A 26,240-nucleotide genomic window follows, 5' to 3' on the forward strand; every position below is an offset into this window, starting at 1 on the left:
GAGTTTGGCTTCAATTTGCTAGAGCATTTAACACTCCCCTCCCCCCCCCCCCCAGACTGGCAATGCTGCTGTCTGCTGTATCCTGTACTCATTCCTCCAGGGTGGTGTTTCACTAATACAGGAGTTATTTTACTGACAAGATCACCAGGTGAAAAAAGCAAGAGAAAAGCCAAAGGAAAGAAAACAGATGCAGCAACCACATCTAGTGATTGATAAACTGCAAAATAATACATTTTTGGTTTTGAGTTTAATATTGCTTTAAGAATAGGGTTATGAACTGTTTGAGCAGAAAAAATTAGGCAAAATGATCATGAATAGAATTCATATGAATATGATTTTTATCAGTGTGACATGCATAAAGCCGGATATGCACATTACAATCTGACTGTACAATCTCTGTAGAATCTTCCTTAGATTTACCAAAACTATGTATGTGAGAACATAAATAAACATTTTTCTATATCAGTAACCTCTGTAAAATTTTTAATTCCCTCTTACTTTTTCTTCTGGTGACATGGTTCATCAGGACAAATAGTAAGGTTAGGTTCCTAGATTGTAAGCTCCAAGGAGCAGGGCCCTCCTATCCCTCTTGTATTGAACTGTATTGTTGCTGTATTGTCTCCCGTTATATTGTAAAGCGCTGAGCAAACTGTTGGCGCTATATAAATCCTGTATAATAATAATCACCCCAGTCGGGATGCAAACAGGTCTGAACCCTCCTCTATTATATTAAAAATAAAGTTGATTTTAACTATCTGCCAAAGGGTCTTATTCAAATTAAACTAATGAACCTCATTTAAAAAAAACAAGCATCAATGATATGTTAAGCTTGCACTTACCAACCTCCACAACACTAGAACAGTTGGGATCGTTGAAGCCGACTGGGCACTCACATGTATAGGTTTCATCAGACAAGCCCGATAAACATATTCCTCCATTTTCACATGGGCTGGGCTCACATACATCTCCTGCCAATCAAATATAAAAAAAAGTGCAATTAACAACTCATCCACACAGTCATCAAGGCCATTTTACATTTCTCAACAGAATGAACATCAAAAAGCAGAAAACATATCAGCTAGTCAGTCACTTCTAAAACAAGCCAGAGGGTACTGCTTCAATGTATATAGGCAGCACTATATTTAGACAATATCTTGCTAGAAAATGACTTTTTCTGTCTAGGTGTAAGGACAAAAACTCCCACACATTCACAGCCCCTTTAACAAGTCAAAGCTAAAGAAAAACATATGCTGATAGATATAAGGAAAAACACTTTATGCACACATACATGTGGTGTAACTAAATTCCCCCGGTCCTGAAGCAAAATGTGAGACAGAACCCAATTACATATCCTCATTATTCATGACACCTAGGGTAAACACAAATGCTTCATATGTAATACCAAACATGCAGGGCTGGTTTTATTGATCAGGGGCTTTCCAGACAACCTAAAGTACCTTAAACTTCTATTACTGTTAATAAAAAATGTAATCCACTCAAAAGACGCAATTGTATAAAGGAGTTATGTCACTAGAAATACTTTGGTACTAGAGCAGGAACCTTACTGGGGATCATGTGGCTTCAGCTGCCATTTTACCAGAAAGGCAAGGTTATTGGGAAGCATATTACTAGACAACCTTATTAGAAGATCAGTCATGTTACTACGGCTGCCATTTATCTTTTCAATGTTGGACATGACTAATATTTTTTTCTTAAACAACTACCAAAATAACTAGTACATGTAAAGAATTGTTTTTTGTTTTTTTGCTCTGATAACAGCGATATTATTACTATTGTTTGTATTAACCACTTCCTTCTCGTGCCAATTCTGACATTTCTCTCGTATATGTAAAAATCTAAGTTTTTTTGCTAGAAAATTACTTAGAACCCCCAAACATTATATATTTTTTGTATCAGAGGACCTAGAGAATAAAAAAGTGGCCAGTGCAATTTTCTTTGTCACACGGTATTTGTGCAGCAATTTTTCAAAATCATTTTTTTTGGAAAAATAAATAAAAAAATTTTTTTTAAACAAAAAACATTACATAACTCATATTTGTAAAATATGAAAGGTGATGTTATGCTGAGTAAACAGATACCCAACATGTCATGCTTTAAAATTGTGCACGCTCGTGGAATGGTGCCAAACTACGATACTTAAAAATCACAAGTGACGATTTAAAAATTTCTACAGGTTAACAGTTTAGAGTTACAGATGAGGTCTAGTGCTAGAACTATTGCTTTCACTCTGATGTTTGCGGCAATACCTCACGTGCGGTTTGAAGACTGTTTGGGGCGTGACTTATGTATACGTTCACCACTGTGGGCAAGCACATTTTTTTTTACATTAATTTTTATTACTTTTTTTATTTTTACACTTTTACACTTTAAAAAAAAATTTTGATCACTTTTATTCCTAACTTAAGGAATGTACACATCCCCTGTAATAGAAATAAGCAGTGACGGGTCCTCTTTATGGAGAAATCTGGGGTCACAGCTCTCTACAATGTAAAGCATTAGATGAAAAAAAACACTGATCTAATGCTATAAAAAAATGGCCTTGTTTACATTAGGAAGAGATGTAATGAAGTCGCTGCAGTCCTTTTAAGACATGGAGATGAGTGGAGGCTATCTTTCCTTCACTCATCTTTATGCCCAGCCACCGCAATCCTCAGATGGGTTCTTGGGCTCACCGATCTTCCAAGTAAGCTTGAGCCTTCTCTCCCACCGCTCCTAAAAGTGATCGAGCAGTGACTCCCCTGCTCAAAGCAGTTTTAGGAGGAATAGAATCGCCTTCTGAAAAAAACAATACTGGGATTATGGCACATTACTGCAGACATAACCCCCGCGTCCCACTCCCAACCCAGGACGTATATATAAAATACAACTAAAGGCAAAACCAACAGCAGACCTGAAAAAAGGGAATTTGAATATTGCAAACACATTCAATTGAGATCCTTCAGAAAGTTCCCCTGGTTACATGCTATCACCGTTGGTATGTAGCAGTTCTGTCTTCTTTCACGCCTGAGCAAGTTCCCACATTTATATTTTGTAACAACATTTCAGTAATTGATCAACATTCGTATGCATCTTAATATTATTGGTAATTTTTTGTGGCTTATACAGTGAGGAACAGAAGTATTTGAACACCCTAAGATTTTGCAAGTTCTCCCACTTAGAAATCATGGAGGGGTCTGCAATTCACTTTGTAGGTGCATTCCCCCTCTGAGAGACAGAATTTAAAAACAAAAATTCAGGAAATCACATTGTATGATTTTTAAAGAATTTATTTGTCCTGCACTGCTGAACATAAGTATTTGAACATCTGAGAAAATCAGTTTTAATATTTAGTACAGAAGCCTTTGTTTGCAATTACAGAGGCCAAAAGTTTCCTGTAGTTCTTGACCAGGTTTGCACACACTGTAACAGGGATTTTGGCCCACTCCTCCACACAGATCTCCTCTAGATCTGTCAGGTTTTGGGGCTGTCGCTGAGCAACACGGAGTTTCAGCTCCCTCCAAAGATGTTCTATTGGATTTAGGTCTGGAGACTGGCTTGGCCACTCCAGAACCTTAATATGCTTCTTACGGAGCCACTCCTTGGTTATCCTGGCTGTGTGCTTCGGGTCGTTGTCATATTGGAAGACCCAGCCACGACCCATCTTCAATGCTCTGACTAAGGGAAGGAGGTTGTTGCTCAAAATCTCACAATAAATGGCCCCATTCATCTTCTCCTTAATACAGTGCAGTCGTCCTGTCCCCCTTCGCAGAAAAGCACCCCCAAATCATGATGTTTCCACCCCAATGCTTCACAGTAGGGATGGTATTCTTGGGATGCAACTCATCCTTCTTTTTCCTCCAAACATGACAAGTGAAGTTTAGACCAAAAAGTTCTACTTTGGTCTCATCTGACCACATGACTTTCTCCCATGCCTCCTCTGGATCATCCAGATGGTCATTGGCAAACTTCAGACAGGCCTGGACATGTGATGACTTGAGCAGGGGAACCTTCCGTGCAATGCATGATTTGAAACCATGACAGCGTAGTGTTCTACCGACAGTGACCTTTGAAACTGTTGTCCCCGCTCTCTTCATGTCATTGACCAGCTCCTCCCTTGTAGTTCTGGGCTGATTCCTCACCTTTCTTATCATCAGTGATACCCCACGAGGTGAGATCTTGCATGGAGCCCCAGTCCGAGGAAGACTGACAGTCGTCTTTAGCCTCTTCCATTTTCTAACAATTGCTCCAACAGTTGATCTATATTCACCAAGCTGCTTGGCAATTGCCCCGTAGCCCTTTCCAGCCTTGTGGAGGTCCACAATTTTGTCTCTGGTGTCTTTTGACAGCTCTTTGCCCATGGTAGTAGTTGGTGTTTGACTGACTGTGGGGTGGACAGGTGTCTTTAAAGAGCTCAGACAGGTGCTACTAAGTTAGATTAATGAGTGGAGTAGAGGTGGACTTTTTAAAGGCACAGTAACAGGTCTTTGAGAGCCAGAATTCTTGCTGTTTCTTAGGTGTTCAAATACTTATGTTCAGCAGTGCAAGACAAATAAATTCTTTAAAAATCATACAATGTGATTTCCTGATTTTTTTTTTAATTCTGTCTCTCAGAGTGGGAATGCACCTACAATGTGAATTTCAGACCAATCCATGATTTCTAAGTGGGAGAACTTGCAAAATCGCAGGGTGTTCAAATACTTCTGTTCCTCACTGTATGTAACCTATGTACCATGGCTTGTTACTTGGACCAATGTTTATTATGTTTGACAACCATGTGTTGTACACAGTGGAAATATTTTACAATACATATATTGAACAAGAAATTCTATGGAAAGTTAAAAGACAGGGAAGGTTCTAGCACATGTGTGAGGAATACAGATACATGTTTGGGTTTTCAAAAGCAATCAGGAGGAATTTGCCATGTTGAAAGTAAGCACCAGCAGTGGAGTTATGGTTGCCCATGGTCTGTAACTTTGTAACAGAATGTTAAAGTCCCTGATTAGGTAATCGACAAGTAGATTGCACTGTTTTAAACTACTGCACAGGGTATCTCATTTGTTTCTTCTAATTTGATTTGCTTGACTGTCTGTTGGCTGTGACAGTGAGTCACTGACCTAGAATAAGTATTCAATGATTTGAATCAGAATATTTTTTCCAGGCCAGTGAATCAGAAGCTAATAAAGTCTTGGGCCAGCATTAGAACAAGGCAAGTAACATTTTCAGATTATGAGGTTTGCAATAGCAATATATATAGCTCTCCTGGTCATGGTTTGTACTAATAACCCTTTCAAGTATAAGTATAAATAGATAGAAGCAGAGCACAATAGTATGAAATTACTGTAAGACGTTACTGTAAATCTGTTCTTTATTTGGACCATACAGTGCTGCAAAATGTTAAAAACAGTGTGGTGCATACGTCCATCTAAAACATTGTGTCTAGTAAAACAAAGCTAAGAAAAGAAAACCAAAAAAGTCCAGTTTTAGTTTTCATTGGTCCAAGTCAAATGATACTCAGTAGCTAGTAAGTTCATTCAAAACCCCCACCAACAAGATCACTATAAACATAATATCAAACTAAAGTCTAAACAAATATTCTAATCTTTGACTACACCAGAATGAAAATATGTGCAAATGCTATAAATTCAGCTGTCAGACACATTGTCTTCTATCTTGAACACATGCTTAAGTGTTTAGTTGCTGCCAACATAGCAAAAAATGAATAGGCATCTGTTACGTCTCTCAGTGCAGTATGGATCACGTATCCTTTGTTTTTTAATGTAATGCCTTAGCTATCGATTTTCATACAACAGAACGTTCTTTTCATACAACATAACAATAATCAGACATTTAAGTTATCTAGTGCATGGTATAAGATACTTTAATAATTTGAATACATATTAAAACATGTAAATCAATTTGCAGTTGACACAAAAAATATTGGATGCCTTGTGTTTGGTGCTAAGAATGTACATCATGAAAGAAAACAAATGTCTCCAGTGATGTCCCCAGCTTCAGTTATTTCAGTTCAATTAAAGGAAAGCCTTAATGTGTTTTTCTCCTCTGGAACTCCACTGAGGACATGGGCAGGAACCTTACTGTAGAATTTGCTGCAGACCACACCACACTCCTATGCTTGGGGCTCTGGTAATATGGTGGAGGGAACAGAGCTTAGCTGTTTCCAGGGGGACCCTTTGCATGGTGCAGAAGTGGCTCCCAACTTAGAGCCATGACATCGGATGGATGTAAATGGCAACTGTTTGTGAGGGTCTCTGCTCGTTTGGGCCTTCCAATCACTGACCATCATCAACTGCCAACACTGGTCCAGAGGAAATAGGGATTTAGCCATACTAAAATCATGTAACACACTAGCCTGAACTGACACACTCTATGGACTTTTCAGACCTCCTGCATTATTTAATACTCTAACCTGTGCACTCAATGTTACTCAATACTCTGACCTCTGAACTCTGCTTTACTTTCTTCAGATCCCTGACATCTGCGCAGGGGCGGACTGACAACTCATGGGGCCCCCAGGCAATAGGAAATCATGGGGCCCCCTGTGTCCTCACTCACACTAAAACCACACTTAAAAAAGCCTATGAAAGGTACCAGGGGCATCTCATGGGGCCCCCTACTGACCCCGGGCCCTCGGGCAGTGCCTGAGTGGCTAAATAGTCAGTCCACCCCTGCATCTGTTTTATTTGCTACTCTGACCTCTGTGTTACTTACATCTGACCCTTGGACTGTTACTACTGACTCCTGTGTTACTTAATACTCTGACCTCTGGGCTCTGTGTTACTTACTACTGACTCCTTCACTCTGAGTTACATACTTCTAACCCCTGAACACTGCATTAATTACTCCTGACCCCTGAACTCTTCATTACTTACTACTGACCCATGCACGCTGTGTTGCTCCTAACAACTTATCTCTACATTACTTACTCCTGACCCCTGAACTCTGTATTACCTACTCGTAAACTCTGGGATACTTACTATTGACCAGTGCAGTCTGAACTCTGCATTACCTACAACTGACCCCTGAACTCTGTGTTAGTTGCTCTTGAACTCTACATTACTTAGTTCTCACTCCTGAACTCTGCATTACTTAGTTTTCACTCCTGAACTCTACATTACTTAGTTCTCACTCCTGAACTCTGCATTACTTAGTTCTCACTCCTGAACTCTGCATTACTTAGTTCTCACTCCTGAACTCTACATTACTTAGTTCTCACTCCTGAACTCTGCATTACTTAGTTCTCACTCCTGAACTCTGCATTACTTAGTTCTCACTCCTGAACTCTGCATTACTTAGTTCTCACTCCTGAACTCTACATTACTTAGTTCTCACTCCTGAACTCTGCATTACTTAGTTCTCACTCCTGAACTCTGCATTACTTAGTTCTCACTCCTGAACTCTGCATTACTTAGTTCTCACTCCTGAACTCTACATTACTTAGTTCTCACTCCTGAACTCTGCATTACTTAGTTCTCACTCCTGAACTCTGCATTACTTAGTTCTCACTCCTGAACTCTGCATTACTTAGTTCTCACTCCTGAACTCTGCATTACTTAGTTCTCACTCCTGAACTCTACATTACTTAGTTCTCACTCCTGAACTCTGCATTACTTAGTTCTCACTCCTGAACTCTGCATTACTTACTACTGATCCTTAAACTCTCTGCTGATTTCAACAGACCTCTACATTGCTTACTACAGATCTCTGCATTACATGCTACTGACCTCTGAAAACTATGTTACTTTCCCCTGATCTCTGAACTCTACATACTATTGACCTCTGCATTACTTATTACTCTAAACTAGGGGTGGCGAACAAGTTAGACACAAAGAGCCAAAATTTTAAACTGTGAAAGTCAGAGAGCCACACCACGCAGTGACCTGCCAAAACAGACAAACACTCACACAAAAACACATAATTAAAACCATATTATTCACCATAACACTTTCTTCCCCTTACAAAACAACAATGTGTTCATTTCAAGGTAAGTGTCCACCCTCAACACACACATCAAATGCAACTTAGCCAGAGTTAACACATCAACTACCCTGGAGGTTGCTGTGGCACCTGTCTCTCTCTCTCTCCCTTCTCTCTCTCACTCTAACACACAAGTATACAAAAAAAAATTCTGAACTAATGGACTGCAGACACAGTACAGGAGATGACCAGAGACTGCGGACAGCACAGGGATGACCAGAGACTGCGGACAGCACAGGGATGACCAGAGACTGCGGACAGCACAGGGATGACCAGAGACTGCGGACAGCACAGGGATGACCAGAGACTGCGGACAGTACAGATGACTGCTGACCTTTGGGGAGGGGGGGGAGCGGGTACCTGAATTTGACAGGTACCCGCTCTTACTTCCGCAGAGTTTTTGTTTGATCTTACCTGTTCCTCGATCCAGCCGCGCGCTGTCTTCCCGGCTTCTGTAATGGCGCTCGGCATGACAGCCGGGTGCCCAGTGCGCATGAGCGAGAAGCACTTGCGCTTTGTGATTGGTCCGGCGTCTTCTGGGATCTGTCATGTGTCCCAGGTACCGCCTTACCATTCACAAAAAGCACCGCTTCTTGCGCATGCGCACTTGGCACCCGGCTGTCATGCCCAGTGCCCACACTACAGAAGCCAGGAAGACAGCACGCCGCTGGATAGAGGAACAGGTAAAAATACGAGAAACATGAAACTTGGCAAAGAGCCACAGTATACAAAATATGATAAGAGGCAAAGAGCCGCATTCATTTTGGCCGGGAGCCGCACGCGGCTCGAGAGCCGCGTGTTCGCCACCCCTGCTCTAAACTCTTCATTACATACTACTAACCTATGAACCCTGCATTACTTACTCCTGACCCCTGAATGATATTGAATGTCAAGTTCCAAAGGCAGGAATATTTTTACAACAACAGTTGTAATTTAAAGTTTTACTAAACCCAGGACCCTACATTCATTATATCTGGTCTCCCACAGTACACAGAACATGGAAGTGCAATTATTTTAGTAAATATAAACTGATAAATACCTTTTTTCATCAGCAGTATATAGCAGTCTTGTGACTTCTATCAGTGTCCAGCAAAGCACTGGTTAAAGCTTGTAGGAGGAGTTTTTATTCTGCTCTAGGAGGATGCAGAATCCCTGACCCTGTCAGGGATCCCCTCGATCCCTGCCGCGATGGTCCCGGCGCAGGCGCACTGCTCCGCCCTGTACACGGGCACTAGGTCCGGGCCGGCCGCGGCGTTCGAGTTCGCGCATGCGCAGTAGAAGCCGCGGTCGCCCGCTGGGCACCAATGGCAGCGCAGGGCGGGATATTTAAAGGTCCCTGAGCTGTCATTTTGTTGCCTTCTGGTCTTACCTGCTTCCTGTGATTCTGTACCTGTGCCTTGTAAGTTTATTGACCCGGATTGTTCTTGACCTGCTGATTTCTCCTGCCCAGACCCTTGCTTGCCTGACCTCTCTCCCTGGATGCCCCTCATTAGATCTGACCTCCTGTTGCTGACCTGGCGTGTGACCCGACGATTCTCTGCCTGCTCCCTTGTACCTTACCGTCCTCTACGTTACCAACTCGGCCTGTCTGACTTCGCACTTGCTCAGCCATCCATCCATCCATCCCATCGGGGTCACCCGACCTCCTCACATCTGGCTCTCCCTGGTTGGAGCCCCTGGCAAACACCCCTACCACTGACAGGTGTGCTCAGTAGTGGCGACCTGGTCTCGGGGTACTACAAGTCCATCCCCACCATCAGGGGCCCTGGTGAACAAGTACCCTGGGGCTTAGACTCCGCGCTCTGGGCACGCCTGACCAGTGGAGTGCTAGTGGTGCCGCTCGGCGGTCCCTCACAGTACCAGAAGGCCATGACTGAGCCTCGAGGAGGACCCTCCCCGTTGGACGAGGTTTGCAGGCACCTGGCTACCCTGACGCAAGCAGTAAACACATTACAGGACAGATGTTTGCAGATCGAGAATCGGTTTCAGGCCTGCACCATATCTGCTCCTGTTTCACAGGCCCCGGCTCCTGCACCGCCGGTCGCAGCAGCCCACGGGCCGGCTTCTGGGCCTTCCACATCACTCCCTATGGCGGAACCCCGAGTACCCTTACCCGAGCGCTTCCATGGGGATCGCACACGCTTTCGGTCATTCCGTGACTCCTGTCTGCTCTACTTTGAACTGCAACCACGGACCTTTTTGACAGAATCGGTGAAAGTGGGGTTTGTTATCTCCCTGTTGCAGGGTGAACCCCAAGACTGGGCCCACCGACTAAGGGGAAATAATGATCCTCATCTGGTTACGGTTGACAACTTCTTTAACGCTATGGCCATCTTATACGATGACCCACAACGGGCGGCCTCGGCCGAGGCCACATTATACGCACTCCGACAAGGTCGGCGGGCGGCTGAGGAATACGCCTCTGACTTTAGGCGCTGGATGGGTGACACTCGTTGGAACGAGTTCGCACTTTTGCACCAGTTCCGTATGGGCCTTTCTGAGGCTCTGAAAGACGAGCTCGCCCGGGTGGAGGTGCCCGAGACATTAGAGGACTTGATTGCACTCACCATTAAAATTGACCGTAGGCTACGGGAGCGCAGATTGGAGAGGTCTGGTCAGGGTCGCGGAAATACCTGGGGGTCTTTCCAAGGATCCAGTCAACATTCTAGGCCAAACATCCAGAACCTGCCGCCTGAAGATGCTCCCGAACCCATGCAGCTAGGCCTGGCACGGCCTAAACTATCGCCAGAGGAACGCCAGCGCAGACGCTCCCAGAATCTGTGTCTCTACTGCGGTGAAGCGGGTCACATGGTACGTTCCTGCCCGCAGAAACTGAGTAAGTTCACCTCATCTTCTTTATCTATTGGCAATATGAATCTGTCCCAATACTTAGTTGTTCCCCTCTCCTTTCAGCTTTCAGAAAGGACCGTGGAGGTGACGGCCATAGTTGATTCGGGGGCATGCAGCTGTTTTGTGGATATCAATTTTGCTCACCAGCAGGGTATCCCCCTCCGCCCAAAGGAGAAGGGGTTTCACATCTTTTTGGCTGATGGCTCCCGGATAAAGTCAGGGGTGGTTAACCAGGAGACCCCTTCCATTGTGACTTCTATTGCCGGTCAGCACCGGGAACTCCTCCGCCTGGATGCTATTGCATCACCCCTTTTCCCAGTCATTCTGGGGCTCCCATGGTTGCGGGCCCATAACCCCCAAATTGACTGGGAAACTGGGGTTGTCTCGTTCCCTTCCCCATACTGTCGGGAACTGTGTCGAACTTCGGGCCCGGAGGTCCCCCAGGTCCTCCTGTGCTCTGAAGGGGATGCCAGCCTAAAACAAGTGATTCCTGCAGCCTATCATAAGTTTCTTGATGTGTTCAGTGAACGGGGAGCAGATGCTCTACCCCCCCCACCGCCCATATGACTGTCCTATTGATCTGTTGCCCGGTTCTGAAATTCCTTTCGGGCGAATTTTTCCCCTTTCTGAGCTAGAATTAGGGGCCCTGAAGGATTATATTGAGGACAGCCTCCGGAAGGGATTCATCCGTCCCTCCACTTCCCCAGCAGGTGCAGGGATCTTTTTTGTAGAAAAGAAGGACAAGACTTTGAGGCCATGTATTGACTATCGGGAGCTGAATAGGGTCACAATTAAAAATCATTACCCATTACCACTGGTACCTGAATTATTCCAGAGCTTAAAAGCTGCAGTAGTATTTACCAAGCTGGACTTAAGGGGAGCCTACAGCTTGGTTCGCATAAGGGAGGGGGATGAGTGGAAAACGGCCTTCCGCACCCGTTTCGGCCATTTCGAATACCTGGTCATGCCTTTCGGGTTGTGCAATGCGCCGGCCACCTTCCAGCACTTTGTAAACGACATCTTTAGGGACTTCCTGGACATCTTTGTCATCGTCTACTTAGACGACATTTTGATTTTCTCATCCTCCCTGGGGGAGCACAGGGTACATGTAACAAAGGTGTTGGGGCGGTTGCGGCAGCACGGGTTGTACGCTAAAGCAGAGAAATGTTGCTTTGAACAGGCTAGTGCTACATTTCTGGGTCTGATTATCTCCACCACGGGGGTCGCAATGGACCCTCAGAAGGTCTCTGCGATCCTTGATTGGCCTGAACCCACGGACAGGAAAAGCGTCCAACGTTTTATTGGGTTCGCAAACTTCTACCGGAAGTTCATCAAGAACTTCTCGGGTCTGGTCTCCCCCATCACTCAGTTAACCAAGCTTGGGACGCGATTCAGATGGACGCCAGAGGCACAGGAAGCTTTTGAAGCACTAAAGAAGTTATTTACCTCGGCACCCATTCTGGGTCATCCCGACGCCTCCCTGCCCTACATCTTAGAAGTAGATGCGTCAGAAAACGCGGTTGGCTCCATCCTTTCCCAGCGAAAGGGCGCCAAGGAATTACTTCACCCAGTAGCATTTTTCTCACGGAAACTTACCCCTGCGGAGAGGAACTACAACATTGGGGATCGAGAACTACTGGCTATCAAGACCGCATTAGAAGAATGAAGGTACCTGCTGGAAGGTGCCTCCCATCCCATCCTGATATTCACGGACCACAAGAACCTGGAATATCTGAGGACGGCCAAACGTCTGCGCCCACGACAAGCAAGATGGGCATTGTTTTTCTCGAGGTTCCAGTTCCACATCACATACAGGCCCGGTTCAAAAAACACGAAGCCAGACGCGTTGTCGCGCATGTACGAGGACACCAAGGAGATCCCAGTACCCGACACTATTCTTCCTGCAGGAAACTTCTTGGCTCTTCAGACGAACCTTCGCTCCGAGATCCTGAGAGCGTCCACAGCGATGTCTACCTCCGATGGGGCGCCCCTCCGGAACAAGGAGGGACTCCTATGGAGGGAGGACCGGATTGTGGTGCCGGAGGATGCCCGAATCTTAGTCTTGGGACATTGCCATGACCACCCAATGGCAGGACATTTTGGCCCGGTCAAGACCCTGGAACTTCTCCGACGTTCCTTCTGGTGGCCGGACATGGCCAAGGATTGTAAAAGTTACGTGGGCTCCTGTGCCATCTGCCAGCGGAACAAGCCTTCAAGAAATAAGGCGTGGGGCCTGCTACGTCCATTACCCATCCCTGAACGGCCCTGGCAGACAATCTCTATGGACTTTATAGTTGAGCTTCCACCTTCACTGGACCACACATCCAAGATGGCCCATTTCATTCCTTTACGGAAGACTCCATCAGCAGCCGAGACGGCGCAAGTTTTTATTCGAGAGGTCGTTAGACTGCATGGGGTTCCCGAAGACATCGTCTCGGACCGAGGGGTGCAGTTTACCTCGAGATTTTGGAGGGCATTGTGCAAAGCCCTGGATATCAAGCTATCCCTTTCCTCGGCATTTCACCCTCAGACTAATGGTCAGACCGAAAGGACCAATCAGACCCTAGAGCAATACCTGCGATGCTACACATCATTCTCTCAGGACGACTGGGTGCCACTTCTCCCTTTGGCGGAATTCGCGTACAACAACGCTTGCCATTCAGCAACTGGGCAGTCCCCGTTCTTCTCCAACTATGGGTTTCATCCTGTCTTCCTCCCGGATTTAGTCCCGGAATGCCCAATTCCAGCGACACAGGATGCACTAGTCTTCTTCACTTCAAACAATAAAAAACTACAGGAAGCCATCCGTCAAGCCCAAGAAGACTACAAGAGGGCTTTTAATAGGAAGCGAAGAGGGGATCTGGTGTTGCAGCCCGGAGAGAAGGTTTGGCTGGCTACATCGAACTTGAAGATGCTCTGCCCGTCAAAAAAGTTGGGACCTAAATTTATAGGCCCTTTTTGCATCAAACGGATGGTCAATGAAGTGGCCTATGAACTTGTTCTCCCTGAGACACTCAAGATCCACCCTGTCTTCCACGTGTCCCTGTTGAAGCCGGTAGTCCCTGATACCTTCCCGGAACGGGAATCCAGGCCCCCGGAGGCCGTAACGGTTGAAGAGGAAGAAGAATTCGAGGTGGAGGCAATCCTGAAGTGCCGACGAAGGGGGGGCCAGACCCAATTTCTCATCAAGTGGAAGGGCTACGGCCCTGAGGACAATTCGTGGGAACCAGCCCATAATGTCCATGCACCTAGACTTGTCCGGAGGTTTCTTTGTGATCACCCGTGGTGGAGAGATCGGGTGGGCATCCGGAGGTTGGGGGGGCAATGTCAGGGATCCCCTCGATCCCTGCCGCGATGGTCCCGACGCAGGCGCACTGCTCCGCCCTGTACACGGGCACTAGGTCCGGGCCGGCCGCGGCGTTCGAGTTCGCGCATGCGCAGTAGAAGCCGCGGCCGCCCGCTGGGCACCAATGGCAGCGCAGGGCGGGATATTTAAAGGTCCCTGAGCTGTCATTTCGTTGCCTTCTGGTCTTACCTGCTTCCTGTGATTCTGTACCTGTGCCTTGTAAGTTTATTGACCCGGATTGTTCTTGACCTGCTGATTTCTCCTGCCCAGACCCTTGCTTGCCTGACCTCTCTCCCTGGATGCCCCTCATTAGATCTGACCTCCTGTTGCTGACCTGGCGTGTGACCCGACGATTCTCTGCCTGCTCCCTTGTACCTTACCGTCCTCTACGTTACCAACTCAGCCTGTCTGACTTCGCACTTGCTCAGCCATCCATCCATCCATCCCATCGGGGTCACCCGACCTCCTCACATCTGGCTCTCCCTGGTTGGAGCCCCTGGCGAACACCCCTACCACTGACAGGTGTGCTCAGTAGTGGCGACCTGGTCTCGGGGTACTACAAGTCCATCCCCACCATCAGGGGCCCTGGTGAACAAGTACCCTGGGGCTTAGACTCCGCGCACTGGGCACGCCTGACCAGTGGAGTGCTAGTGGTGCCGCTCGGCAGTCCCTCACAGACCCTGTGCTGATCACATGCACTCTCCCAAGAAAAAAAAACTGTATGCAATACACACCAAATTGAGCATGTGCAACTTGCCCCCAAGGTTCTGTTCTATCAGGAGATGGATTGAGTACAGTAGAAGAAGGGGAGGATCAGAGAAGACAGGATCAAAAAAGGCTTTTTACACAATGCAGAGTTCTAACCCCTTAGGTTCCACAGTGAGTATAACAAACACGCTTTACTGCATATACAGACTGATTTTACTGTCGTGGGTTTAGTAACACTAAGTTTTCTTCAAACCTTCATCACTTCTTAAAAGAGCCCTGCTAGCTTATCTGTTTTTAAAAAGTGTGCTGCATCTTGGTGATCTGTGTATGTTATGTGTACTGTCATACTTCAATCTTTAAACCATGAAGCAACACCCACTTTATTGGCCATGTCTACAGCTGTTTACTCAGCGGTGTGTTTTGCTCTGCCTTTTTCTTCTTGATACCTTCAAGATGATCCTTCATAACTATGCATATCATTGCACCTCTTTATTTTTTAAATATGTTTATTTTTCCTTTATAATTTAAATGTTTGTCATTTGCTCCATTGTTTGAGGGTGTGTTAAACATGGGGGTGTGAGCTTGTAAGTGTAGCAACTAATGCGGGTGTGTTTGTTGTCAGTATGCTGTAACTGGATTTCAATTTTTAAAATCTGGTAACCCTATCTTGGCTTCACCATGTGGCGTTGGGTTAGAAGGTTATAATTTAAAATCTGAACATGGAAGATATATAGAGTAATAATAAGTAGCATAGAGGAATGGCCAAGTCATTTTCTGTCATTCATGAGTACTATGGGGGAAATTAAATAAAATTGGGGTAGGTAGGATCTGGAGAAGCATAGTAAACAATCAGCTTCTAACTTTAGCTTGTTCCGCTCTCATGGCGGTTCCTGCTTTCCTATTTGTAATGTCATCTTCTATGCAGTCATGTCTTTAAACAATACAGCCAAGGTAGATTAAAGATCTGTGATTTGCTTTGGCTGTAAATCTTAACTGTTCCAGGTGTATGAAGGTTTAAGGTCATAAGGTCTGTTTTTCTTTGGCAGACCTTTAATCCCATCTGTCGAAGCAATCGGTCTTCTCCTGCATATCACAGGAAGTAGAGAAAGCAAATTTATATCATTTACAAAGTTCATGCCCTCTAAAGTTGTATGAATTGTCTACCTGATAATTCACAGTAGCCAGTTTCATGACCTTATGAACGGCAAGGGTGAAAAGGACTTACATCAGTCTTCATTTCAAAGCACAAATATAACTCATACAAAGCGATTGTAAAGGTTTTTAGTAAGTGCGCCATCCAAGTCCTCATACCCACCAGACGTTTTAAAAGTGGTTGTTTTTGGCTTTTGGCGGTGTTTTCGACAGCCAGTAAACTCCCCAGCATGTTATCCTACTGTATGTGTCCATGCACACATAGACTGTAATCAACGTTTTTTGGCAGGGGCATTTTTTGGCTGGAAATAAAACCCAGAACCAGTGGGTTTCTAGAGGAGTTTTGTAGCTGTAAAAATGCTCTAATGCTGAAAAACGCAGCAAAACGCAGTAAAACGTGGTAAAACGCAGTAAACCGTAACAAACCTGCATTTTTTTATTTTTTATTTGTCAAACACGCGAACAAAAACTCCAAAGCACCGCTAAACGCTAATGCAAAAATGCTGAAACACTCACGTTTTTAACGTGACAATATGCAGCTAACGTTACCAGTGTTATTAACTTGGCCAGTGTGCATAGAGCCTAAGGATGAACCAAAGACTATCTCTGTTTTTTTCCTCAAACGTTAATGCTACTTTAAAAACGTTATGTATCCTTACCTTGCATTTGTTCTATGGTGTTAAAGTAAAGTATTTACCACCCACCCAGGAAGTCTCTTTATTGTCTCTTTATGTAATGTATCAGTTGTGATAATTGGCCTAATTTGTTGCTAGAATGGAGAAAAGTGTGATGTCATGCCATTTGTTGCAATCTATGTACAGTATCTGTATTTCTTGGGCCCTCTGGCGCTGTTCTTTACCGATATTGGTGAAAACTGGATAAAACGTGTGGGCTTTAAACACAGGATCTGCCAGAAAACTCAACATGCCATTATTATCATGATCAGAAGCCTTTACTTTTAACCACTTTACCCTCCCCCCTTCCTGACCAGGCCACTTTTTGCAGCGCTGCGTTACTTTAACGGACAATTTTGTAGCCATGCAACGCTGCACCCAAATGAAATATATGTCCTTTTTTCCCCACAAATAGAGCTTTCTTTTGGTGACATTGATCGACTCTGGCTTTTTTATTTTTTGCGCTATAAACAAAAATTCAAAAAATCAGATTTCTTCATAAATTTAGCCTTAAATGTATTCTGCTACGTCTTTGCTAAAAAAAAATCCCAATACATGTAAATGAATTGGTTTACGTGAAAGTTATAGTGTTTACAAATGGCGGTATATATACTGGGATTTTTTTTTTGTTATACCAGTAATGGCGGTGATCTGCAACTTACAGCAGGACTGCAGGACTGCGGCAGGCACTCTGACACGGGGGGGGGGGAACTGACTAACTGTCACTGACATCCACAGTGACACTAATACAGTGATCAGTGCAAATAAAAAACACTGACACTGTACTAATGACATTGGGCAGGAAGGGGTTAACATCTGGGGCGATCAAAGGGTTAACTGTGTGCTGTTTTACATTGTGCTAAGCATATTGCTTTGTATTGCTCTGCTATGTAGAGCAATGCAAAACAGTGTGCAGGAGCTGACAGGGAAGAGATCTGTATTGTTTACATACCGACCTCTCCCCTGTCAGTGATATGCAGCAATTGCGGGTGCCAGTGGGGAATCACCGGCCAGGACCCGATGACCGACAGTTGAGACTGACAACAGCGGCGTGGTTAGGGCACATGCACTCCCTACCCAGAAATGCGAAATCACGTATATATACACGTGATTTTTTGTAGCCCTGCCGCCCCGTAACAGCTTTTGTGGTGGCGAAAAAGTGGTTAAAAAGAAGTTCACATCTTCTATTCTTGTGGCTCTGTTTGTTGGAGCTGTGCTCATCCTCAAATGTCTTTCCTTAAATGGAGGTCTGTTTAAGATTTCCTCAAAATATTTTATCCATTGAATTTGCTGTTTCTTTTTGGTTCTAGGAAGGTGTCCCTATATTTGACCAGTGCAGGTGACGTTTTTGCACCTTTCCATCAATATGTTGACATCCATGATGCATTACATCTTGATTTATTTACTAACCACCTATTCTACCTGCAATACAAGGATGTCCATAGAAGCTCTTCTGTGTCTTCTCCCCATTCTCTGTTGCAACTTTTTGGGATTTACTATACTTCTTCAGTATTTTTTTTATACCTGTAGTCTGGTAGGCACAGCATTACTTGGTTTCACCTTAAAATTTGGGATGTGTCAATTGCCTTCCGGGTTTATTTTGTGATCAATTGCTATTCTATTTAAATCCTAAACATTTCTCACCACTCTTAAAGTGTTACTAAACCCAGGACCCTGCATTCACTATATCTGGTCTCCCACAGTACACAGAACATGGAAATGCAACAATTATAGTAAACATAAACTGCTAAATACCTTTTCTCATCAGCAGTTAGAGCAGTCTTGTGACTTCTATCAGTGTCCAAATGATTACTGGTTAAAGCTTGCAGGAGGAGTTTCCACTCTGCTCTGACTGTCCTATGAGGCTGCATAACCCCTGACCCTCTGTCTAGACAGCGTTGATTGGCCCTGTGCTGATCACATGCACCCCCCCCCCCAAAAAAAAAGCTCTCTAGAGAAAATGTCTCTAGCACACTAACCTGAGCATGTGCAGTGTGACTGCTACAGCTCTGTACTATCAGTAGATGGATTGGGGACAGTAGAACAGCCTTTTTACAGAATGTGGAGGATTAACCCCTTAGGTTACACCATGAGTATAACAAGCATGAGTTACTGCATATACAGACTGATTTTTACTGTTGTGAGTTTAGAAACACTTTAATGTATACCAATTACAACTCTTTTCCACTTCTTCCTAATATTAGTTGTGTCACATGATTTATTCTGAAGTTTCCAAATCCAGGTTATCTCTTAGCAAAAATAATTGCACTCTTTACTTTGAAGCCCTTTCATTTACCAGCATACAAATAACTCTGAATTTTGGTATGCTGTCAAACACTCCTTAATTTCACATAAGCGGATGCAAGGTAGAAGTCAATACCAAAATCATAATTTGGCCGAGAACCATCACAGCCTGAAAGCTGACAACCGATATGTACTAGGCTATAGCTGCAATATATAGCTTCAATCGCTTTCAGGCTGCTTTTTAGTAGGGGCATTATAATGGCGTTTAAAGAGAGAAGATAAAAGATTTAGAAGCACTTTATTTTATATGAGGCGGTCATGACTTAGCCAGTATCCATTTTAATTAAGATACTTTTGGATTGACTTACTAGAGACAAACAGGCTGTTTATTTTGCAAGAGAATCTTCATTTTGTAAGGAAAGTTTCCCTAGCTTGGTAAATAATTATGTGCAAGCAAAAATCCATTTATTTCCTTTCACATGACTGGATATTTTGTGCAAAGTTAAAGTGTTACTAACCACACAACAATAAAATCAGTCTGTATATGCAGTAAAGCATGCTTGTTATACTCACTGTGGAACCTAAAGGGTTAATCCTCCACTGTTTGATCCTGACTTCTCTGATCCTCCCCTTCTTAAGACATATGATGTGGAGTCACTCTGCACATGTTCAGTTTGGTGTTTATTGCTAGAGAGTTTATTTTTTCTTGGGAGAGTGCCTGTGATCAGCACAGGGCCAATCAGCACTGTCCAGACAGAGGTCAGGGGTCTTGCATCTTCCTAGAGCAAACTGAAAAATCCTCCTACAAGCTTTAACATGGGCTCAGCTGGACACTGATAGAAGTCACAAGACTGCTCTAACTGCTGATGAAAAAAGGTATTTAGCAGTTTATATTTACTAAAATAATTGCATGTCCATGATCTGTGTACTGTGGGAGACCAGATATATTGAATGCAGGGTCCTGGGTTTAGAAACACTTTAAATTACAACTGTAGTTGTAAAAATATGAACTATTCCTGCCTTTTTAAATTCAGCGAACTTGACATGCAATATCATTCAAAGTGCAGGGGTCAGGAGTAAGTAATGCAGAGTTCAGAAGTATGTAATGGAGAGTTTAGAGTAGTAAGTAATGCAGAGGTCATCCACATTCACTAAGCTAAGAGAAAATTCCCTTGCAAAGTGAAAATGACCTTGAAAAGGAAACAGCTTATCTCCTTTTCATAAATCAAACCTGTTGACATAATAAGGTGTTAGTGAAGTATCTGAGTACTAAGTCACTATATTTTTCAGCCTAATGCTCCATTTTATAGTTATACTAAAAGCATGGCATCTTATTCAATTATTAACTGAATACATTTATGGGTTTTAATACACAGAGAGTCAGGAGAAAAGGCAGATGTTTAAATACAGACAGCTTCAAAAGAAACCAAGGTTCGGGAACGGGTAGAACAATGGTGAAGATGACAATTACTTGAAAGCTTTGGGTACTGCAATGATCTCAAAAGGTTTACCTTCATGGGCAGCAGTGAAGCATTTTACCCGGAGCAGCAAACTTTGGTAAACAACCAGACATTGGGGGGGATTTACTAAAACCAGGGCCCACAGAATCTGGTTCAGCAGTGCATAGTAACCAATCACCTTCTAACTTCAGCTTGTTCAGTTAGGCTAGATTCACAAATGTGTGGGTGGTGCGGCTGCGGGTCCGCATGAAAATTCATGCAGCCGCACCACCCGCACAGAGGAATGCGGACTCGTGGGCGGGTGCCATTAGTTCTAATGGCACGCAGCCCGCACTGGAAAATTAAGCCGTACTGGGAACCGAGGTTCCTGTGCAAGCCGTGTTTTCAGAAGAAGTGCAGGGACTTCTTCCTGCGTGTCACGGGGCATGGGAATCCATTCAAATGAATAGGCTCTTGTGCCCACATAAACCGCGGCTCGCACGGCCGCATATATGTGAACCAGGGGTTAAGCTTTGACAATAAAGCCTAGAAGCTGATTGATTACTATGCACAGCTGCACCAGATTTGGTGTGCACCAGTTTTCGTAACTCTCCTTTAGGAGTCTTGGGGTCACTCGAATTCTTCATGGAAAGTCAGGGAGCTAAGAAGTAGCGGGGGTACATTAGGAAACTTCTTCACTAGGAAACACTGGGGGGACACATGGAAGCTTCCTCACTTGGAAACATTATGGGGACACTAGGAAACTTCCTCACTAGAAACCATTGGGGGGGGCAATAGGAAACGTCCTCCCTATGAAACACTGGGGGAACAGTAGGACCCAGTAGTAGTAGTAGCCCACCATTGTCTTCTTCATCCAGCATAGAATACCACTCAGTGTCCTTGGATGCACAGGTCCATAGGTTTCTGCCTGGTGATAAAAACTGTGCTTCACTCTGGGGTAGTATCAAGTATGTGGAATTACAAAGAGGTGGGGAATGTTGAACCAGTCAAACCCTAGAAGAACTGGGTAGCTAGTGGACTACAAGATTTATAAATGACATTAACGTTTTATGAGCATTTTCTGTTGTCAACAAAATGCATCTCCTGGTGTTTTAAAAGGAATCTATAATCTTTTTAGAGCACTATGAAACCTAAAGAAATATAGTTGAGAACACATTCTGAGTCATTTCCATTGTACATGTAAGGGTGTTTTCATATTGCTGTAATGGAATCCATTCATAATCATTTTTACATTTTTTCACACCAGAATAATAAAAATAATCATATGAATGTGTTCTCACCAGCACATCATGTGGATGGATAGATTACAGACAAGTACAACATTTCAAAAATTGTTGCAACAGAGGCAGATTCATGTACAGGGTGAAGCACCTTTTAGCACTAGCTACTAGCAATGGGTTGTTTTACAAGGTTAGGGTTTACAATCGCTCTAATTTTAGTGAGCAGCATAATCTATGATCTTGTATATAATGTACAAATATCAAAATATGGAAAGGAAAGCATATACAAACGTGGAAGTAAAAAAAATACCTGCAGATAAATTATAACTCAAAATGAGTTCTCAATATCATACTATGAGATCCCATTAAAATGCTTTCTGGTTTATCATTTTACAGTAGTCTGTCCCCCATGCATTAAATAATCATTTTTTATTTCGAATGATTATGTCCTTTAGTATTAAGAAGGAAGTGCTTTATGTGTAGATAATGTAAGTATGCAATATGGAAATACAGAACACATCGCAGGAGCTGGATCTGCAATGACTGCATTTAAAAACACTGAACAGCCTACAGTGGAAACAATTATTTACAGCCAGAGTCCTTGAAAAACATTATTTCTGCTAACAGCAAGATCTCTATCAGAAATCACATGAAGCTTTTTTATTTGTTTACATGTTTTTATTTAACATGATGTCTCTGGCTCTTTACCTACAGCTCCATGTTGTTGTTCTACAGCAAATAACATACAGCTTTTTTAATCTTATTTTTTTTACCATGCCAAGAATATATTCTATATCTATATAGTTGCTGCTTTCTTAGCTAGTCAATGATGTATGAAATGCATTATTACTATCAGGCAGTTAAAACAGATTCATGCTGTGACCTATCCATGAATAGTAAAAGTGATTTGAGGGACTATAAAAACACCTGATCATGTCTACAAGCTTGAAAAATAGGCTTCCCACTCCTGTGCTGTCTAGGTTTACAGTGCTGCAACACATTTTTTGTAAAAACAACTTTTGTAGTAGGACTCTTCTGCACTACAAAAGTTAAATGCTTGTTTTTATTTAGGGCGCAGGTGTCAAACACAGGACCCATGGGCCGAACCTGGCCCTCCAGGCCATTTCATGTGGCCCTTGCACCTCTTCTGCTGGTATCCCCTTGTCTCCGTCCCCCACCTTGTCTCAGCAGTCGGCAGCAGAGAGGAGAAGAGAACTCCTCTGCCAAATCCTGTTCCTCTCAATTAAGCAGCAGCACCCCCTCATTTCGGCCTCCCCTGGTCTCAGCATTCAGCAGACTCTGGTAACTGACTTCGCTCCTCCTCTGGTCCTCCTCCAGACCCTGCACTTTCTGCTTTCCAGCTCTGCTCCCAAAGGGGGTGCACAGTGATGTTAGGGAGGGTGTGGAATTCTTGACATCTGAAGTAATGGTGGGTGGGGTGCTCTGGACATCTAGTCTTACAGATACAACCGGCCCTTTGAGAGCAACAATAATACTGATAAATACTGATATGGCCCACGATAAAATGGAGTTTGACACCCTTGGTTTAGGGTAACATGAAAAAGCAGTTTCAATTAGCTTATCAGTTGCTCCATTGGCAGCTGGTAATGTCCTCTTCCTTCTGACACCTTGGGTTTTTGGCAGGACCTCGCTGTCCTCAGTTACAATGCAGGCCTGCTGGTCCTGCACTGAAGGAGCATAAAGGAGAAGCAGCCTTGAGAGATGGGTTGCTCAGAAAGGAGAAGCATGCAAGAATGAGGGCTAAAGTAAGAATGAGCATTTAACCTATGCTCTACAGGGAGAGATCCACTGCAAAAGTAGTTTTTAAATCTCCTTGGAGTTCAGCTTAAATTCTACATAGTTACATAGTTGGTAAGGTTGAATAAAGACACCAGTCCATCTAGTTCAGCCTGTGTGTGTGTGCTCATGTCAAAAACTCATATCCCATATCCATGTACATTGTGGTCACCAAGATGCCCATCCAGTAGTTTTTTTTTTTAACTACCAATACTTTCCACTGACACCAACGATTGTTGAAATGAGTTCTACATCATTACCGCCCTGACAGTGAAAAACCCCCTACACTGTTTAAGGCTAAACAGCTTCTCCTCCAATTTCATTGAAAGGCCCCATGTCTTCTTATACACGTCTAAGAATGCTGTTCTACTTGTATATTTTATTCAGTTACTTCCAAGACTTGGTTCAGAAACATTTCAGTGCAATGTAAATGTGGCTTTGATGCATGGCAAATAATGTAAGTTATGGATGTTAGGGTACTATTGCATTTTGCAGTCATAAGAATGTTTTTTTTCTGATCAAACAAGGCAAATACTTTACTTCTGTGCTGGGGATGGACTCAGCAGAGGCTAGGATGTCAATGTAAATGTTCTGGAATATGCACTGCTTGCTGCCCTCAACGGAACGGGGTAGTCCAAAGTCACTGAATGCAAAAGGAAAACAAAAAGAGGGTGCACCGGCCTAGTGCATTATCCTTTAAAATATTTAATGAAAGAATAAAAAAGTAGGTATCATACTCACAATTGGCATATAAAACACAGGCACATCACAATGAACAAAGGTGTTCAATCCATATAGCATCTGAGTCCACAACGATGGAACCCTGGATGACCAACTGGCTGACGTGTTTCGAGGACTCAGCCTCTTCATATGAAGAGACTGAAGAGGCTGAGTCCTGAGGAGGCTGAGTCCTCGAAACTTGTCAGCCAGTTGGTCATCCAGGGCTCCATCGTTGTGGACTCAGATGCTATATGGATTGAACATCTTTGTTCATTGTGATGTGCCTGTGTTTTATATGCCCATTGTGAGTATGATACCTACTTTTTTATTCTTTCATTAAATATTTTAAACGATAATGCACTAGGCCGATGTGCCCTCTTTTTGTTTTTCTTTTGCATTCAATGTTTTTTCTGCCCTGATGGCAGCCATAACTAAAAAATATGAGACTATACTGTACCTAAAAGTTAAAAATAATATGTAATGTTCAACAATAACTGCTAAGAACACACTCCCTGGTCTAATAAAAAGAAATTAAGCACATTTGTAGAGAGTGCTTAAATCTAGGCAGGTGCCACAATATGACTTCATAATTAAATCGATACCATTTGTTTTGAAGAATGCACATTTTTCGTCTTCAAGTTAGGGGTTGTGTGTCATCGCTCCTTCTACTCAACATCTTATAACTGTCAATGATCGTGGAGATGGAAAATCCCTGCAATCTTTAGCATAAGAGAAATATGCAAGCTGCCATTACTGACCTTCTAAAAATGTTAGTTTACAGGCTGTTATGCTGATCCTTTGTCTTTAATACTTTGAGTTACTGAGCTGCAAAAATGCATACAGATAAGGAGGATCCGAGCAAGTCAAAAGTCCACTTAATAATATTTCTTCGAGGATAAAAGTAAGTATAAAAGCAGGAATGTTACCATAGCCAGGCAACTATCTTGTTTAGAGAGAGAGGTTGGATTCTTTTATGATCTATGAGTAAGTTCCTAACCTACTGAAACATGTTAGTGGGTCCATATACTGGATGGATTAGTCTGTGTGTTGGAAGACTCAATAGACTGTTCCTGAGACTCTGATATGGTGAGAACTTCCGCTCTCATTCTTTGTAGCTTTGTGTAGACTTTTATAGTGGTCGATGACTATAGGAACTGGTTCCTGTTGTTGTTGGTGGCCCGGGGATCAAGTGTCTCAGCTGAATATCTGATTTTTCTAGACGATCTTTATTGACCTTGTTATCAGGCATCTAAAAATACCTAATTTGCATATTGTCAGCCCCTCCAGCTAAATAAACAGATAAAATGTGATAAAAGATTACAATTAGAGAGACTATTAAATTTAGCACCCGAAAAGTTGTTTCTGTTTAGACCAGAACTTTTCTTTGAGCTGAACTGATGACATCTTTATGAAGCTTTAATATTCAATTGCATTCTTACATAAAATACGCTAACACTGTGGTAAACAGCAGCTAATGAAATACCATAAAATGGTAATGTTAAAAGTCAAACACGAGTCTTTGCTTTAAACTTTCTGAGTTCCAAAGCAACAAGTCCGCTGCTCACATCCTACATTAATGCAGATTCAATTTTCCACTTCATTTCCCCCCTAGGTAAACTGAATCAGCATATTCTGTAAGACAGTGCCCCGGAAAGGCCTCCAGCAAGACTTAGGAGAAAGCAAATCATGGCAAAAAGATACAGCATGAAGGTTAGAAATTCTATTGCTAGAAACAGTCCCTGTAGCCTTTACGCTAGCATTGCCCTTTTCACTGTTCTCTAAACTCAGTGATGGAGCTGAAGCTACCTTGCTGCATTTGATGTCATGACAACATGCAAGGATAATTTTTATCCTGCTGCTCAGTGGTGAGGGGCTAAGACTGTAGTTTCAATGCCAAGTTTTGCTTCTCTAGAAACTAAATCTTTAGAGCTTCCTGTTATAATAAATCTATAAAAGCACATAGAGAAATCTGCTATTTAGCAGCTATGAAAATGCATACAGTACAATGCAAGGTGCAAGGCGACTGTCATAGATGATCGAGATCATGGACCTTCTGTGCAGCTTACACATTGAA

The 26,240-nt window shown here is 43.4% G+C and overlaps 1 protein-coding gene across 1 annotated transcript in view; it reads right to left on the reverse strand.

The window, feature by feature from the left end:
* EDIL3 (EGF like and discoidin domains 3) overlaps nucleotides 1–26,240 on the reverse strand; it is an 841,943-nt gene that overhangs the window by 631,136 nt on the left and 184,567 nt on the right. The window contains exon 2 of the mRNA XM_089679626.1: nucleotides 840–968. Coding sequence (XP_089535752.1) covers nucleotides 840–968 — 129 coding nt within the window. The remainder of the gene's footprint in view (nucleotides 1–839; nucleotides 969–26,240) is intronic.

The sequence above is a fragment of the Staurois parvus genome, unplaced genomic scaffold (genome assembly GCF_062004578.1).
Source record: "Staurois parvus isolate SC_StPar_1 unplaced genomic scaffold, SC_StPar_1.0 ptg000229l, whole genome shotgun sequence".
Classification (NCBI taxonomy): domain Eukaryota; kingdom Metazoa; phylum Chordata; class Amphibia; order Anura; family Ranidae; genus Staurois; species Staurois parvus.